Source organism: Trichomycterus rosablanca, chromosome 2 (genome assembly GCF_030014385.1).
Source record: "Trichomycterus rosablanca isolate fTriRos1 chromosome 2, fTriRos1.hap1, whole genome shotgun sequence".
NCBI lineage: Eukaryota > Metazoa > Chordata > Actinopteri > Siluriformes > Trichomycteridae > Trichomycterus > Trichomycterus rosablanca.
The window spans coordinates 56122777-56142046 of NC_085989.1; the positions used below are offsets into that span (position 1 = coordinate 56122777).

The 19270-nt window shown below is 43.8% G+C and overlaps 1 protein-coding gene across 1 annotated transcript in view; it reads right to left on the reverse strand.

The window, feature by feature from the left end:
- Positions 1-18904, reverse strand: part of LOC134302531 (alpha-tectorin-like) — a 42758-nt gene extending 23854 nt beyond the window's left edge. The window contains exons 1-4 of the mRNA XM_062987669.1: positions 18863-18904; positions 18603-18721; positions 17409-18089; positions 14803-14828 (exon numbers count right to left, since the gene is read on the reverse strand). Coding sequence (XP_062843739.1) covers positions 14803-14828; positions 17409-18089; positions 18603-18721; positions 18863-18904 — 868 coding nt within the window. The remainder of the gene's footprint in view (positions 1-14802; positions 14829-17408; positions 18090-18602; positions 18722-18862) is intronic.
- Positions 18905-19270: the final 366 nt, after the last annotated feature.

Below are 19270 nucleotides of genomic sequence, written 5' to 3' on the forward strand. Positions count from 1 at the left end.
ATATAGACCTGCAGAAAGAGGTTGGGGTGTTTAATGTCTTTGATCAGTAAAGATTAGTGTTAATATAGGAATAATGAACTGTGTAGGTTTTTCAAAAAACTGATCTCAAGTTTCCAGAAGCACGACAAAAAAACTCGACTCCTCAGATTACCTGTGACTTGTGCTTCCACCCGTCCACCTATAAAATAAATAAAATTTCACTTTAATGATGAGGAAAGATTCAAAAGTGTATAGTTAAATCTACATGTAAAGTATTGATATGTATTTATTTTAGAGCTCACTGTTCATGATGAGCAGTAGTGTCACACACAGAGCGAGTAAACGTGGCATCGTGAATCACTGTCACAGCTACCTAATAATGAATAACATGGTGACGTTTTTACATTTACAGTATCTGTTATTTATAAAATATATTAAACGATATACAGTATATATACAGTACAGGGTGTGTATACTACAGTGCACGTTTAACAGCAAGTACAGGACACAACAGTGTAAATGACAGTAAATGTAACAGATAATATCAAATAGTGTTTATGTGTTTAAGTATCTAACAGTATACAGTATATATCAATAACATATAACAAATATATAAGTATATAACGGTGTGTACATAACAGTAACTATATGACTGTCTATATTTTAGCGTGTTTATATTATAGTGTATGTTTGTCTGTGTATATTTTATAGTATATAAAAGTGTCTATAGCAGTGTGTATACTGCAGTGCATGTATAACAGTAAGCACAGTACATATTATAGTGTATAGTACAATACATGTAACAGTATATTAGCAGTATTAACAGTTAACATTAGACGTTGGTGTATGCATAGCATGTGTGTTTATACATGGTGTATAACATATCAATACCAAATATATGAGTATATAACAGTGTGGACATAACAGTAAGTATATAACACTGTGTATAGTTAGGGTGTTTACAGACCAGTGTGTTCATCAATGTACAGTGTATATTAGAATATACTGTATATAACAATGTTTATAGCAGAGTGTTAATTACAGTATTAATAGCCATTTTATATACCAATTACAAATTACAGTGTGTAACCACTTATAAAAGTATACAGTATCAAATATATATATATATATATATATATATATATATATATATATATATACTAAAAGAAAGAAAAGAAAAAAATGCTAAAATCAGCTAAATCATTTAAATGTATATATAAATATATAAGCAGTTTTTGTGTATTATTAAGTTGATTTCTTTATAAAGATAAATATAAAAGCTGTATTTTTACCTGTGACGCCTCACAGTTCTTGGTCTGGTTCTGTATTTTAGTTCTAGCTGTAGGTGCTGATGATCTCTCACCTGTACACTCTGATACAGGCTCCCGGCTCTCACCGTTATTTATAGATGTATATTTACATATGTGTAATTGTATGGCAAAATGTGGGTGGATCACGAGTGTGTCTAACCAATTGCGCAAGGAATGTTCAAACAATAGCTGAAACCAGTTCTGTAGCTCTTTAGAAAACGTTGAGGTCAACTAATTATCTTAAATCAAAAACCCTGCAGTAAAACTGTGGTGATTCACATACAAACAGAAACCTGATTAATTAACTCACTTAAGCTTCACACATACAGCTGCTTTATAGAGACGCTGGAAAGAACAACGGCGCTTTATACTAAATATAATATAGAAAACATCTACACTCCTGGTAATGCTCTACATAAGCTTTTGGAGTGTCTGCGGGGATTTGTTCCCAACGAGATGAAAGAGCGACTGCAAGGTCAGGCTCACAATCTACAATTCAGTTTATTCCAGAGGTGTTTATTTATGAGAGCACGTCTTACTGGACCTCCCGCTGTGCCCAAGAGAACAGTCATACTAAAACCTGATAGTTCCTTCCTTCAACACTCTGCTCACGTCTTTATGATGGTACTACAGTGACGTTAATACTATATATGATATATTTACTCTATTTTATTATTTAAACATTTTAAATCGTTTTGTTAACAAATGTGTGTGATGTGGCACTAAGGGATCACCACTACCAACAAAATGTTGGTAACTTGTGGCGTTCTCCTGAACCTTGAATCAAACATGTGTTGTGGATTAAAACTTTGTGAAGGTACAGATCATGTGAAGGTTTAAACAGCGATTTTAGAGAGACACAGAGGACCTCCATCCTCCTTGGATGGTCTGGAGAATATTAGACTTCAAAGTAGACAAAACACACAAACATAAAATTAAATTGAACTAACAGCAAAAAATATCTAGCAAAAAAAATCTTCAGTTCTTCATTATTCAGTCCAGTCTGTAATAAAGTTCTGGACATTCTTGGTGCAAACACGCCCGTTCACATCTAGCAGGAGCAGCACTGTTGGCACTTCAGTCTCGACTTGCAGGATTCAACCTCGGGTGGGTAAACAGGTTTCCGTCAGACCACCTCAGGGTAAAAAAACAGCAAATGGCGTTAAAATGTACCTCCACCACCGTCATCAAACCTGAGTGATCAGACGAGATAAGCAGAACGACAGCAATCCGACGTCCCTGATCACCACAAGTTATTATAACCTAGAACCCCCAAACTATAGTCGGGGTGGGCAGTCAGCAGGCGCAGAAGCAAACATGTCATGTCAGCAAATCCGCCAAACATGAGAGCACCAGATTACCAAATTATTTGACATTTACATTTTCAGCATTTAGCAGACACTTTTATCCAAAGCGACTTACACAGTGAGCGGAACACGATGAGCAATTGAGGATTAAGGGCCTTGCTCAGGGACCCGACAGTGGCAACTTGGTGGTGGCGGGGCTTGAACCAGCAACCTTCTATTTACTAGTCCAGTACCTTAACCACTGAGCTATCACTGGCCCTATTTGACAGATAATGACGGGTAAGTTATTTCAGTGTTTAAAAATGGGGAAACGGGGCATTATTTGTTTTTCCTTTTAAGATCAAAAGTTAAATAACAAACAAGAAGAAAATGAAAAACTTTTTTAAAGTATTTTAATTTTCCGAAATCAACATTTTTTATCACTTCAACCGGAAATAAACACACAAGTGTGTACATGTGCTGACATGCGTGTATTTCATATATAAACAGTGTAAATCTAACACGAGTGTAAAAATAATTCGTATTTCTTTTTCTCGGTCAATAAACATCCAAACATGAAAAAAAAAACTGATTCTGCAGTAAACAAGGAGCAACAACAATTAAATATATTTTAAAAAGTTATTTGGTTCATTTTTAGTTAAAGCTGTTTCTTAAAAGTGCATGAAGCAGAACGCTGATTAAAATGTATTAAATGTTGTACTAGTTACACAGTGACGTGACCAGTTCTGCCTGTATTACAGAACTGAGTCCTACACAGTAAAAAAATTATTCATGTAAATGTTGTGATGACGATGAGACGTTTGTAAACAACATTGTTTTTTTTAGAATAACTTTTTTTTTTTTAAGGAAAATTGTTCTTGTGTGAATTATAAGGGCAGGAAAAAGTACGACAGACACAAATATTTTGACTTTTTGCTGTCTTCGCAACACTTGTGCTTGATTTACACTGTTTATATGAAGTAAATAGACGCCTATCAGCACATGAACACGCTTATGTGTTTATTTCCGGTTGAACTGATAAGAAAAATGATGATTTTGGAAAAATAAAATACGAGCAGTTTATCAATTTCTGCTTGTTTGTTATTTGATTTTTATCTTTCAAACGAAAGACTAACAACGCCCCGTTTTCTTGTTTTTCTACTTTGGAATTTGAAGTGAAAAATTTATGACCAAAGGTACTGCCTTTCCAAACTATGTCCAATCTATTCAAATTGCAGCTTGATGCACCTGACCACAATATTAAAGGCCAAAGGATCTGTGAACTTCATCAGTATTTATAAGAGACACATCAAACAGCTGTAGCTATAAAAAGAAATTAAAATGTACACGTTCTTTGTATATTTACACAAACACGCATCAGAAAAAAATCTGACTTTATCTTTCCATGACCTGATTATAAGCCACTTTTATATATAAAAAACACAACTTCACTCCTGACCTAAATACTATAACAACGGTGGTTTTGTTGGCTGGTACAGGAACAAGGAAAAGTGCATGGATTATATTAGGGTCACTCCTCACACAGTGACAGGTGTAAATTACATTTTCTTCTCAGGTTTTATTGACTTAGTAGCTAATCACATGATTTGCAGGAATCTGAAATGTTTTGTCCTTTGTTTGCATGACGTTGGTGCTATTGACAGGTTTTACATTTTCAATTTCAATTTTATAATATTTAGACATTAGAAAAGTTCCAGGGTGAACATACAGGAGTGTTACACACTGTGGGTTTAACTAAAGAAAGTGATCAAAAATATTATAGAAAAAACACAAAAAAGAAAGAAAAAAGATAATTTTAACTTTCAACCCAATAAAAAAAGCTGTTAAACGTTTCTACAAATTTTATTTTCAGAAATTATTGGACACTGGGTAAACTGTAGTATTTCTCCCAAACCTTGGAAAAGTGGAAAGAAAAAGTTGCAGAAAAATGTTTTCACTGATCAACTTTATTGTATTTTGTTCATATAAACATGTTTAGAATTTGATGCCAACAATGAAACGGACACTGTGCTCTAGACCAAAGATGAAAAGAGCCATCCAGACTGTTATCAGCAACAAGTCCAGGGTCTGTCATGGTATGGGGGTGTGTCAGTACCAGGGTGTGTAATGGTATGAGGTGTGTCAGTACCAGGGTCTGTCATGGTATGGGCTGTGTCAGTACCAGGGTGTGTAACGGTATGACGTGTGTCAGTACCAGGGTGTGTAATGGTATGGGGGTGTGTCAGTACCAGGGTGTGTAATGATATGAGGTGTGTCAGTACCAGGGTGTGTCATGGTATGGGGGTGTGTCAGTACCAGGGTGTGTAATGGTATGAGGTGTGTCAGTATCAGGGTGTATCATGGTATGGGGGTGTGTCAGTAACAGGGTGTGTCATGGTATGGTGGGGTGTCAGTACCAGGGTGTGTCATGGTATGGGGGTGTGTCAGTACCAGGGTGTGTCATGGTATGGGGGTGTGTCAGTACCAGGGTGTATCATGGTATGGTGGGGTGTCAGTACCAGGGTGTGTCATGGTATGGGGGTGTGTCAGTACCAGGGTGTGTCATGGTATGGGGGTGTATCAGTACCAGGGTGTGTCATGGTATGGGGGTGTGTCAGTACCAGGGTGTGTCATGGTATGGGGGTGTGTCAGTACCAGGGTGTGTCATGGTATGGTGGGGTGTCAGTACCAGGGTGTGTCATGGTATGGGGGTGTGTCAGTACCAGGGTGTGTCATGGTATGGGGGTGTATCAGTACCAGGGTGTGTCATGGTATGAGGTGTGTCAGTACCAGGGTGTGTAATGGTATGAGGTGTGTCAGTACCAGGGTGTGTAATGGTATGGGGGTGTATCAGTACCAGGGTGTGTCATGGTATGAGGTGTGTCAGTACCAGGGTGTGTCATGGTATGAGGTGTGTCAGTACCAGGGTGTGTAATGGTATGAGGTGTGTCAGTACCAGGGTGTGTAATGGTATGGGGGTGTATCAGTACCAGGGTGTGTCATGGTATGAGGTGTGTCAGTACCAGGGTGTGTAATGGTATGAGGTGTGTCAGTACCAGCGTGTGTAATGGTATGAGGTGTGTCAGTACCAGGGTGTGTAATGGTATGAGGTGTGTCAGTACCAGGGTGTGTAATGGTATGCGGTGTGTCAGTACCAGGGTGTGTAATGATATGAGGTGTGTCAGTACCAGGGTGTGTCATGGTATGGGGGTGTGTCAGTACCAGGGTCTGTCATGGTATGGGGGTGTGTCAGTACCAGGGTCTGTCATGGTATGGGGGTGTGTCAGTACCAGGGTCTGTCATGGTATGGGGGTGTGTCAGTACCAGGGTGTGTCATGGTATGGGGGTGTATCAGTACCAGGGTGTGTAATGGTATGAGGTGTGTCAGTACCAGGGTGTGTAATGGTATGGGGGTGTATCAGTACCAGGGTGTGTCATGGTATGAGGTGTGTCAGTACCAGGGTCTGTCATGGTATGGGGGTGTGTCAGTACCAGGGTCTGTCATGGTATGGGGGTGTGTCAGTACCAGGGTGTGTCATGGTATGGGGGTGTGTCAGTACTAGGGTCTGTCATGGTATGGGGGTGTGTCAGTACCAGGGTGTGTCATGGTATGGGGGTGTGTCAGTACCAGGGTCTGTCATGGTATGGGGGTGTGTCAGTACCAGGGTGTGTCATGGTATGGGGATGTGTCAGTACCAGGGTCTGTCATGGTATAGGGGTGTGTCAGTACCAGGGTGTTTCATGGTATGGGGGTGTGTCAGTACCAGGGTCTGTCATGGTATGGGGGTGTGTCAGTACCAGGGTCTGTCATGGTATAGGGGTGTGTCAGTACCAGGGTGTTTCATGGTATGGGGGTGTGTCAGTACCAGGGTCTGTCATGGTATAGGGGTGTGTCAGTACCAGGGTCTGTCATGGTATAGGGGTGTGTCAGTACCAGGGTCTGTCATGGTATGGGGGTGTGTCAGTACCAGGGTGTGTCATGGTATGGGGGTGTGTCAGTGCACATGGTAAAGATCATTTACACTCTGTGATGCAGCATTAATACAGTAAAGTACATTGAGATCTTAGAGCAACATGTGCTGCCTTCAAGACGTCGTCTTTTCCAGGGACGTCCAGCATTTTTCAACAAGACGATGCAAAACCACCTGCTGCACACATTAGAAAGGCATGACTGCAGAAGAAGAGGGTACGAGTACTGGACTGTTCCAACGGTTTTTGGAATGTGTTGCAGGCCGGAAATGCAGGAATGTTTGTTTATTAATGAATGAAATAAAGTTCACAAAACAAAACATTAAGTATCTTGGGTTCAAAATAAATGTGGGAAAGCTGGGTGTTTTTATTTGCATTTTCCATCCTGTCCCAACATTTTTCTGATTTAGGATTTTGATTCCTTGAGGATTTTTTTCCTGATACCTTGTTTTTGTGTTTTTTTACATGTTTTACCTGCTGTATCAGACAGTTCATTTATTAAAGCTTAGCAGGGTACTGTGTGCCAACCCCAGCAACGTTTTAGTGATCAGAAGGTTCCTGTACACCCATTTACTGACTGTTTGCTGGCTTTGCTGGTTTTGTCAGATGAACATGGCTATGACTGGTCAGTTGCCTTTGAAAACCTGAGCACCAGAGCTCTCCAACAGGTTTGTGTTGGCAGCAAGGATAATGTGTGAGTCCAGATGAGTTTAAGCTGATTGATTATTAGATTCTCACTTATCATGTCATCAGACACAGTAAAGATGAAACTCGGGGGGGAAATGGGTATAGAGGTTTTATATTTCAGCTTTAGCAGATCCACAGGTGTACTTACTAATCACCCACATTATTCATCCCCAATCTTGCTGTTCCTTTTTCCACTTCCTCCTTCTTTGTATGGGTGGTCTTCCTGAGAAGGAACCCCCAACACTAAAGCTGATCCTCTTAGTGTGCTTTATTAATGCTCCAGTAACTTGCAGTGAGCTTCCTGACAACATAATTCAAAATATTTTATGCATTCTTTATTTTGCTTATAATAGTTTAAATTCTATTCTCTTATAACCTTATTAAATAGTATTTTTTTTATAAAAGTTGGTCTTTTTCAGCACTTCAATATGAAGCAGATGTTTTTTCCATGATGTTTCCTGATGATCTGGTTTATGGTTCCTGCAGCATTCTTTTTGTGGTGTTGTGTTGCCTATCCATTGTTGTCACTGATCAACTTTCGTGCTTTTTGTTCATATGCACATGTTTAGAATTCTTCTGATGCTTTACACACACATTCAGGGCAATTTTAGTAGCTCCAGTTGGACTGGTTGCATATCTTTAAACTTTGAGAAAATAAAGAGGAGAAATGTGTCTTTCAATAAGGGTAGTATTAACTGGTCAGTTAGAGGACAGATCCCCCTATAATATAACTTCCCTTCTAGATTAGTGATTAGCTGCAGGGAGACCAAGAAAATTGTTTGAACTTTTAAACATGACCTCCCATTTTAAACACAGTAAAGCACAAAATTTTTTACACACATTTGAGTAAAATAACTCGTGAAGTATTATGAACCTCTTATGAATGTTTTTCAAACAGAGAAATCTTCCCACAGTTCACAATTGGCCCCGTGCTAGAATTAGGACACATGTCGATACCATTTTAGAATGTGGAATGTTGTGTTACACTGGTGTCATCTGAATACTCCTGAATTTTACTCTTATTTTGCCTCTGTTCCAACTTTTGAAGTGTGTTAAAGGAATCAACGGTAACACTTTACAATATGGGTACATAACGAAGCATATACTAACACTTAACTACCAGTATATTAACAATGAGTTAATACATCAACTAATAATTAGTGCATCATGAATTAATGATATGTATACATTAACAAATTAATGAGTGACATATGAATAGCCATTAATAAAGACAGTTGTTAACAACAAACATACTATTAAGTAATGCTGTTCACTAATTAATTACTTACTGTATTAATTAACATTCTTTCAGTAATGCACAATAAATTGTATATGCAGACTATTTAAATTAGACACTATTTATATGTATATCATCTTTATATATACAGTGTATCACAAAAGTGAGTACACCCCTCACATTTCTGCAGATATCTAAGTATATCTTTTCATGGGACAACACTGACAAAATGACACTTTGACACAATGAAAAGTAGTCTGTGTGCAGCTTATATAACAGTGTACATTTATTCTTCCCTCAAAATAACTCAATATACAGCCATTAATGTCTAAACCACCAGCAACAAAAGTGAGTACACCCCTAAGAGACTACACCCCTAAATGTCCAAATTGAGCACTGCTTGTCATTTTCCCTCCAAAATGTCATGTGACTCGTTAGTGTTACTAGGTCTCAGGTGTGCATAGGGAGCAGGTGTGTTCAATTTAGTAGTACAGCTCTCACACTCTCTCATACTGGTCACTGAAAGTTCCAACATGGCACCTCATGGCAAAGAACTCTCTGAGGATCTTAAAAGACGAATTGTTGCACTACATGAAGATGGCCAAGGCTACAAGAAGATTGCCAACACCCTGAAACTGAGCTGCAGCACAGTGGCCAAGATCATCCAGCGTTTTAAAAGAGCAGGGTCCACTCAGAACAGACCTCGCGTTGGTCGTCCAAAGAAGCTGAGTGCACGTGCTCAGCGTCACATCCAACTGCTGTCTTTGAAAGATAGGCGCAGGAGTGCTGTCAGCATTGCTGCAGAGATTGAAAAGGTGGGGGGTCAGCCTGTCAGTGCTCAGACCATATGCCGCACACTACATCAAATTGGTCTGCATGGATGTCACCCCAGAAGGAAGCCTCTTCTGAAGTCTCTACACAAGAAAGCCCGCAAACAGTTTGCTGAAGACATGTCAACAAAGGACATGGATTACTGGAACCATATCCTATGGTCTGATGAGACCAAGATTAATTTGTTTGGTTCAGATGGTCTCAAGCATGTGTGGCGGCAATCAGGTGAGGAGTACAAAGATAAGTGTGTCATGCCTACAGTCAAGCATGGTGGTGGGAATGCCATGGTCTGGGCTGCATGAGTGCAGCAGGTGTTGGGGAGTTACATTTCATTGAGGGACACATGAACTCCAATATGTACTGTGAAATACTGAAGCAGAGCATGATCCCCTCCCTCCGGAAACTGGGTCGCAGGGCAGTGTTCCAGCATGATAATGACCCCAAACACACCTCTAAGACGACCACTGCTTTATTGAAGAGGCTGAGGGTAAAGGTGATGGACTGGCCAAGCATGTCTCCAGACCTAAACCCAATAGAACATCTTTGGGGCATCCTCAAGCGGAAGGTGGAGGAGCGCAAAGTCTCGAATATCCGCCAGCTCTGTGATGTCGTCATGGAGGAGTGGAAAAGCATTCCAGTGGCAACCTGTGAAGCTCTGGTAAACTCCATGCCCAGGAGAGTTAAGGCAGTTCTGGGAAATAATGGTGGCCACACAAAATATTGACACTTCAGGAACTTTCACTAAGGGGTGTACTCACTTTTGTTGCCGGTGGTTTAGACATTAATGGCTGTATATTGAGTTATTTTGAGGGAAGAATAAATTTACACTGTTATATAAGCTGCACACAGACTACTTTTCATTGTGTCAAAGTGTCATTTTGTCAGTGTTGTCCCATGAAAAGATATACTTAAATATCTGCAGAAATGTGAGGGGTGTACTCACTTTTGTGATACACTGTACATGTATATAGGTCAAATTATATACCTGTAGTTATCAGGTCTTGAACAACAGTTGTAGTTGGTGTTTTTGAGAAGGTAAATGGAATCAGTATTCCACAGTTTTTTTGTCCTTTATGTTTCACACACAACACTGAATAAAGTATTGACATTTAATATATAAAAATATTGACATTTCTATTATACATAACCCATCACTGACCAACTATTTTTTGGATGGTAGACCATTCTGAACACACCTGTGGCCTATCCTGGTAGTGACATGTTAATTAAGCAATAGAACAGGAGAGGTTGTGTGAGCTGCTAACTGGGCTATTAAGCTAACTGTTACAAACACATTAATGTTCCCTACATAGTGCACTAGATTGTGTATCAGATTACAGATATATGTTCCCTACATAGTGCACTAGATAGTGAATTAGACAATTGATTTATGTTCCCTACACAGTGCGCTAGATTGTATATCAGATAACGGATTTAAAACGCGATCGGGGAATAAAGGCTGTGTCGCCTGCGTGCGCGTTTGTGTGCATGAAGCTTGTCGTTAATGGCAACACGTCAGCGGAGTAACACAGTTATGGTGTGAAAAGACCGTGCTGATATTCGTGATAACAGCACGGTCTTCTCACGGAACGTTTTGTATATACAGTATATATATATATACTCATTATTAGGAAGCCTGCAGTAGCTGGTGAATGCACCCCGAGTTCCCAGCGAAGCAGGTGTTACAGAGCTCAGAAAACAAAGGCCTTAAGTAGTAGGTCCTCTAATTAGGGCTGATCACCCGCAGCTGTGGACCGGCTTATTTAAGCCAGCTCCGTGCAGCAGCGGGTGTCGCACCTTTGGTTTTCTTTCCCTCACGTGGCAGCTCGTCCACGCTCCTTTCTTAGGACTAGGTGGTACCCCTGGTGGCACAAGGCCATTCGGGTGTGTAGACCGTAAGGTCGAGGTAGTTAGTCTTTTGCTTTTACCTCTGTTAGAGTTAGCGTGGTGCGACGCCGTGCAGCCCTCGCGCTGTTATTGTTTTCACTCTTAGCATTTAGCACTAGTGGTTTTCATCAGCGCTAGGCTATAGCGCTTGCCGTGATCCCCGCTATAGTGCATTTAACTCTTATTGCAATTGGGTTCTGGAACCGCTGGGTTGCGACGCCGTTAAGTGTTTGATTATACCGCCAGCAACCCCGGTTCGAATCCGCATCTATGAGCTTGACTGAATCTTTGTCTTTCTCTTTTTTCAGATAGGTGCGCTTCCACTGCTGCAACCCTAAGCGAAATGCTCGCCGATCGCTACCTACTCTAGCCAACCGCTTTGCTGGGGCTAGCGTTCAGTGGGAGGTTTTCATCCTCCCACGTCAGCTCTCTGTAGCGTCTTTAGTGCTTTTACACACACACACACACACACACACACACACACACACACACACACACACACACACACACACACACACACACACACACACACACACACACACACACACACACACACACACACACACACACACACACACACACACACACACACACACACACACACACACACACACACACACACACACACACACACACACACACACACACACACACACACACACACACACACACACACACACACACACACACACACACACACACACACACACACACACACACACACACTCACACACACACTCTCTCACTCGTGCTATAATAGCGCGGTGGTATCGCGCCCGGCTCTCGCCCAGACGACCGGGGTTCGCATCCAGCATTCTATTTCTTTTCCTTTTCAGTTTTCGTTGCCTGCAGCGCCAGCAGCTTCTGTCGGAGTTTCCGATTGGGTTTTGTTTGTCTCATTTTTTCTCTGTTTATATTTCATTTGTCTTTAAAAAATAAAATTATTTTTTAATTTGATCTCTGCATTTGAGTCCTCCTTTCTCCCACGTGACACTCGTGTAATTTAAGTAATGTAATAATTTCGTATGAAAAAGTTTTAAAACTAGAAATGTTTAAGTAAAGTAGTCTGAGTATACACGTTTCAGGCTGCACTTTTCAGTGCGCATGTGCAAAGAAGCAAAGTAGGAGAACTTTCCAGATGCAGGACTCACTCATTAGAAGCATAACTTTTTCTGAGTAGGTAAGTCATTTAACTTAGTAACATTTGTTAGTTGTTTCCTTAGTCGCAACTGCTTTTCATTTGACAATTTTATTTGTCTAAAGCAATAACTGCCAGTAATTAAAATTCGAACATTAAACAAATGCTTTAGTCTGACAGACTCGCTATACACAATAAGAGAACGGCTGGCTGTGCTTTGTGATTATGGTTATATTTACTGGTTGCAAGGTCGGCAACATTTTAAATCAGCTTTTAAATATACTTCAAATTTTACTCTTTGCACATACTGCAACATGTCTACAAACATCAGAGACACAATAAGGCGAATAAACAATTTCACTGTACTGTAAACATGCACATGTATAAATGACAAAATCATTTCATCTGCCCTAGATTATCCAGATCCTTTACAGTATTTTTGTCTGCAGGATTCAGAGGCTGTTACAGATTTCTTGCAGACTCCTGTTGGGATAATAACTGTTATACCTGAAGACAGCCAGCAACCAGGTCCAAATACCCTGCACCTTGAGCCATCCAGCACTGGTACAGTGGGGCCAAAAAGTATTTAGTCAGCCACTGATTGTGCAAGTTATCCTACTTAGAAAGATGAGAGAGGTCTGTAATTTTCATCATAGGTACACTTCAACTATGAGAGACAAAATGAGAAAAAAAATCCAGGAAATCACATTGTAGGATTTTTAAAGAATTTATTTGTAAATTATGGTGGAAAATAAGTATTTGGTCAATAACAAAAGTTCAACTCAATACTTTGTAACTTTATAACCTTTGTTGGCAATGACAGAGGTGAAACGTTTCCTGTAAGTCTTCACCAGGTTTGCACACACTGTAGCTGGTATTTTGGCCCATTCCTCCATGCAGATCTCTAGAGCAGTGATGTTTTGGGGCAACACGGAGCCACTCCTTCGTTGCCCGAGCGGTGTGTTTGGGATCATTGTCATGCTGGAAGACCCAGCCACGTTCCATCTTCAATGCTCTCACTGATGGAAGGAGGTTTTGGCTTAAAATCTCCCGATACATGGTCCCGTTCATTCTTCCCTTAACACGGATCAGTCGCCCTGTCCCCTTTGCAGAAAAACAGCCCCAAAGCATGATGTTTCCACCCCCATGCTTCACAGTAGGTATGGTGTTCTTGGGATGCAACTCAGCATTCTTCTTCCTCCAAACACGACGAGTTGAGTTTTTACCAAAAAGTTCCATTTTGGTTTCATCTGACCACATGATATTCTCCCAATCCTCTTCTGGATCATCCATATGCTCTCTGGCAAACTTCAGACGGGCCTGGACATGTACTGGCTTAAGCAGGGGGACACGCCTGGCACTGCAGGATTTGAGTCCCTCTCGGCGTAGTGTGTTACTGATGGTAGCCTTTGTTACTTTGGTCCCAGCTCTCAGCAGGTCATTCATCAGGTCCCTCCGTGTAGTTCTGGGATTTTTGCTCACTGTTCTCATGATCATTTTGACCCCATGGGATGAGCCCCAGATCGAGGGAGATTATCAATGGTCTTGTATGTCTTCCATTTTCTTACAATTGCTCCCACGGTTGATTTATTCACACCAACCTGCTTGCCTATTGTAGATTCACTCTTCCCAGCCTGGTGCAGGTCTACAATTTTCTTTGGTCTTGGCCATGGTTGAGTTTGGAGTCTGACTGTTTAAGGCTGTGGACAGGTGTCTTTTATACAGATAACGAGGTCAAACAGGTGCCATTAATACAGGTAACGAGTGGAGGAGAGAAGAGCTTCTTAAAGAAGAAGTTACAGGAGTGAGAGCCAGAAATCTTGCTTGTTTGTGGGTGACCAAATACTTATTTTCCACCATAATTTACAAATAAATTCTTTAAAAATCCTACAATGTGATTTCCTGGATTTTTTTCTCATTTTGTCTCTCATAGTTGAAGTGTACCTATGATGAAAATTACAGACCTCTCTCATCTTTCTAAGTAGGAGAACTTGCACAATCAGTGGCTGACTAAATACTTTTTGGCCCCACTGTATCATATGTAATTTCATTATGGATGGCATTGCAAGTCACACTCAAGCTATTTGCTTGACTTGTGGACAAATACATTAAACATGATTGAACATTTGTGCTTGTTAATGTAATGAGGGAGAAAGGAGGACTCACAGGCAGAGATAAACTACAACTAAAATTTTATTTATTAATAACAAACAGAAAAATAAACAGAGAAATAAAAAGAGAAACCAAAAAACCGATCGGAACCTCCGACGGAAAATCAAAAGATAGGACGCGAACATCCCGGTCTTTCAGGTGAGAACCGGGAGCGTTACTACCGCGCCAACACGGCACGGGTTAACAAAAGCGCGTAGACACTGAAGGCGCTACGGTAAGCAGGTGCGGGAGAAAACCTCTGCTGAATACCAGCCTCAGCACAGCAGTAGGCTAGCATAGATATCAATCGGCGCGCGACAAGCTTACGGTCGCAGTAGCTGAAGCACACCGATCTGAAACAAGAGATAAAGATGCAAGTTCAGTTTAGCAAGCTCACACATGCGGATTCGAACCGAGGTTGCCGGCAGACCAACCGAGCGCTTTACGGAGTCGCCACCCAGTGGTTGTGGGATCCAATGACTAAATTCAATAAGAGTACTATAGCGGTGAGAGAACCAGCGCCGTTTCACAGGGCTGAATGCAACCGCTAATGCTAAATGCTAAGCGAGTAAACAAACGGCAGTTTGAGGACTGCACGGCGTCGCACCACGCTACTTCTAAGAAAGGTAAAAGCAAAGCTAACTACCTCAACCTTGCGGTCTACACACCCTAATGGCCTTGTGCCACCAGGGGTACCACCTAAGGCTAAAAGAGCGTGGACGAGCTGCCACTGAGAGAGCGAAAACAAACAAAAGGTGCGACACCCGCTGCTGTGCGGAGCTGGCTTAAATAAGCCAGCCCACAGCTGCGGGTAATCAACCCTAATTAGTGGACCTACTACTTAAGGTATTTGTTTTCTGAGCTCTGTAACGCCTGCTTCGCTGGGAACCCGGGGCACGTTCACCAGCTACAACAGGCAACCTAATAGAACCCCCTCCTCTAGGGACAGCTCCTGAGGTCCCAAGACCCGCAGCTCGGTTCCGTCGGAACTCGCGGATCAGTTCAGGGTCCAGGATCTGACGAGCCGGTACCCATGAACGTTCCTCAGGGCCGTAACCTTCCCAATCCACCAGGTATTGGGTGCTACGCTGAACCTTCCTGCTATCCAGCAGCCAGCGGACAGTAAAGGCAGGGGCACCCTGGATGATACGAGGGGCGGGAGGTTTGGGAGGGGGTGAAACTCCCCCGCACATAAATGGTCGGATTTGGGAGACATGGAAGGTTGGATGCACTTTCATCCGGGGAGGAAGCTCCAACCTATAAGTCACCGGGTTGATCCGCTTTACCACCTTGAACGGACCAATGTACTTGGGTGCCAACTTGTGAGGAGCACCTCGAACGGGGAGATTCCTTGTCGAAACAAGCACACGTTGGCCTGGCCGGAAGGTGAGAGCCGGCTGCCGCCTGCGGTCAGCATTGCGCTTCATGGAGCGCTGGGTGGCCACAAGTGCCTGCCTTGCTTTATGCCAGGTGGCGCGGCAGCGGCGGACATGAAGCTGTACAGACGGGACCGCTACCTGCTGCTCCTGCTCAGGAAAGAGCGGCGGAGGGTACCCGAACTGAGCTTCAAACGGTGACATACCAATTGCCGAGTGATGCATGGTATTGTGAGCAAATTCTGCCCACAATAATTTATCCGACCACGTGGTCGGATTCCCTGCCGTCAGACATCTGAGCATCTTGCTCAGATCCTGGATCAGCCTCTCCGACTGCCCGTTCGACTCAGGGTGATACCCTGAGGATAAGCTGGCCTTAGCGCCAATAAGTTGGCAAAAGGCCCGCCAGCACTGGCTCACAAACTGCGGGCCCCGATCAGACACAATGTCTGATGGGACCCCATGTGCTCTCACCACATGTTGCAGTATGATCTGCGCAGTACCCATGGCGGATGGTAGCTTGGGCAGCGGAACAAACAGGCAAGACTTGGTAAACCGGTCGACAATTACCAATACCGCCGTGAACCCTCTGGACTTTGGCAAGCCTGTCACAAAGTCCAGGGCGATATGGGACCACGGTGTTGTAGGTATCGGCAACGGATGGAGAAGGCCCCTCGGGCGCTCTCTGGGGCTCTTATTCAGAGCGCACACAGAGCAGGCACGGACAAAGTCACGTACCTGGTTCTCCATCCCCAGCCACCAAAATCTTCGGCGCAGCAACTCCAGGGACTTAGTCACGCCTGGGTGCACCGCAAACGGGGAAGCATGAGCCCACTCAAAAACCTGACGGCGTACAGTGGAGGGTACATACAGCCAGTCAGGAGGTCCCCCACCGGGGTCGGGTTCGGCCCTTTGGGCGTCCCGAATGACCTTTGAGATGCTATCTGGGTCGAGGGGATCACGGGATCAGGTCCGGTCTCCGGCCTAGTCGGTTCCCACTGTCTAGACAGGGCATCCGGTTTAGTGTTTTTGGATCCCGGTCTATACGACAGTGTGAAGTGGAACCTACCAAAAAATAAGGACCACCGGGCCTGATGAGAATTCATCCTCTTAACTTGCTGGATAAATGACAAATTTTTGTGATCTGTCCAGACAAGAAAAGGATGTTTGGCCCCCTCGAGCCAGTGTCGCCACTCCTCTAAAGCCAACTTAATGGCTAGAAGTTCCCTGTCTCCGACCGGGTAATTCCGCTCAGCCGGAGTCAGGCGGTGCGAAAAGAAGGCACACGGATGCAGCTTCTTTCCTGGCCCCACTCTCTGGGACAAGATTGCCCCTACCCCAATCTCTGAGGCGTCCACTTCGACCACGAAGGGTTCCTCAGGGTCAGGCAACTGCAAAACTGGAGCAGTTGTCAAGAGAGCTTTTAGCTTGTCAAAAGCTTGTTGGGCCTGCACCGACCACTTGAAAGAACCCTTACCAGTAAGGGCCGTTAACGGTGCAGCGACAGAGCTAAAGTTCTGAATGAAACGCCGGAAAAAATTTGCAAAGCCCAAAAACCTTTGCATCTGGCGTACAGAACTTGGAGTTGGCCACTTCTCCACAGCAACAACTTTAGCCGGGTCCATGCGAAGGGTGCCCTCTGACACTACGAACCCCAGGAACGAAACCGTGGGGGAGTGAAAGACAGACTTCTCCAGCTTGACGAACAAATGGTGATCGAGCAAAAGCTGGAGAACCCGTCGGACATGCCCTATTTGCTCGTCGATGGACCGACTAAAGATAAGGATATCGTCTATATAAACGTAGACGAATTTATCAAGAGTCTCCCACAAGACCTCGTTGATAAACCTCTGGAAGACTGCGGGGGAATTCATTAACCCGAATGGCATCACCAGATACTCATAGTGGCCAGTGGGCGTAATGAACGCGGTCTTCAATTCATCCCCCTGCCGGATCCGGATCAAATTGTACGCGCTGCGTAAATCGAGCTTCGTAAAAATAGATGCTCGCTGAAGGGCTTCGAAAGCCGTGGCCATCAGCGGCAGCGGTCCTTGATCGTTATGGTATTCAGACCGCGGTAGTCGACACGGGCGCAAAGTGCCGTCCTTCTTGTTCACAAAAAAGAACCCTGACCCGGCTGGGGAGAACGAAGGACGGATGAACCCCTGTTTAAGGGCCTCGCGCACATACTCCTCCATAGCTACCTTTTCTGGGCCGGAGAGCGAGAAAAGGCGCCCTCTAGGGGGAGTAGTGCCGGGCAACAAATTAATGGCGCAGTCGAACGGTCTGTGGGGGGGCAAGTCCTGCGCCCGGGACTTGCTAAAAACCTCCCGTAAATCATGGTACACAGGAGGAACTGTGGCCAGATCCGGGGTCTCCATTTTGGGTACTGGCGGGTCGGGATTCGCGCCAGCCTGAAGCAAGCACGAACCTCGGCACCGTGTTCCCCAGATGAAGATTGACCCGGAGGCCCAGTCGATCTGGGGGTTGTGTCTTTGCAGCCACGAATGCCCCAAGACCACCTGGAGGTGAGGAACGTGAGTCACTAACAAGGTGATCCGTTCCTCGTGGTCATCTAGACGCAACGTTAAGGGTTGTAACGCCCATAAAGCTCTGTACCGCCCCCGAATCCACACAAACCCTAAGGTTTGTGTTTCCCGAACCCCAAGACAACCGGGCCGATAGGAACAGGCCCTGAGTAGGGATGTTAGTTAGGCCCTCTCTCGTCTCCCTGGCACGAGAGCGGCCTACCTGTTTAAAGGTTGTCTGGGTCGGGAGGATGAGCCTGATGCCGGAAGGGCATCAGGTCCCGTCGACCCAAGCTGCATGGGTTCGGGATCCGGTTCGGGTGGAGAGACTCTAGGAGGAGCCTGCGCGCGAACAAACGGAGGACAGGTACTCCGTTCTCGCGCACGCTGGCGAAGGCGAGTGTCGATGGACGTCGCCAGCGTGTAAAAGGCCTTAAGCGTAGTAGGGGGGGTCCCTAGTAGCCAGCTCGTCCTTAACCCTACCTGAGAGACCACGATGAAAAATGGCGGTAAGGGCTCCCTCATCCCAACCACACTCTGCTGCTAGCGTTCGAAACTCAATAACATAATCCGCTACTGATCGACTACCTTGGGTGAGCTCGAGTAGGCGTGGGCCACCTAAGGCTAAAAGAGCGTGGACGAGCTGCCACTGAGAGAGCGAAAACAAACAAAATGTGCGACACCCGCTGCTGTGCGGAGCTGGCTTAAATAAGCCAGCCTACAGCTGCGGGTGATCAACCCTAATTAGTGGACCTACTACACAGCAAAAACTGGAGTGTTGGAATTTCAGAGTTAAACATTTCAGAGTTGATTTTCACTCTCAAAGTGTCATTTTAACACATTCGGATTTAAATTGTGTTCAGTGTTGGAGTTATTTGGCAGAGTTGATTC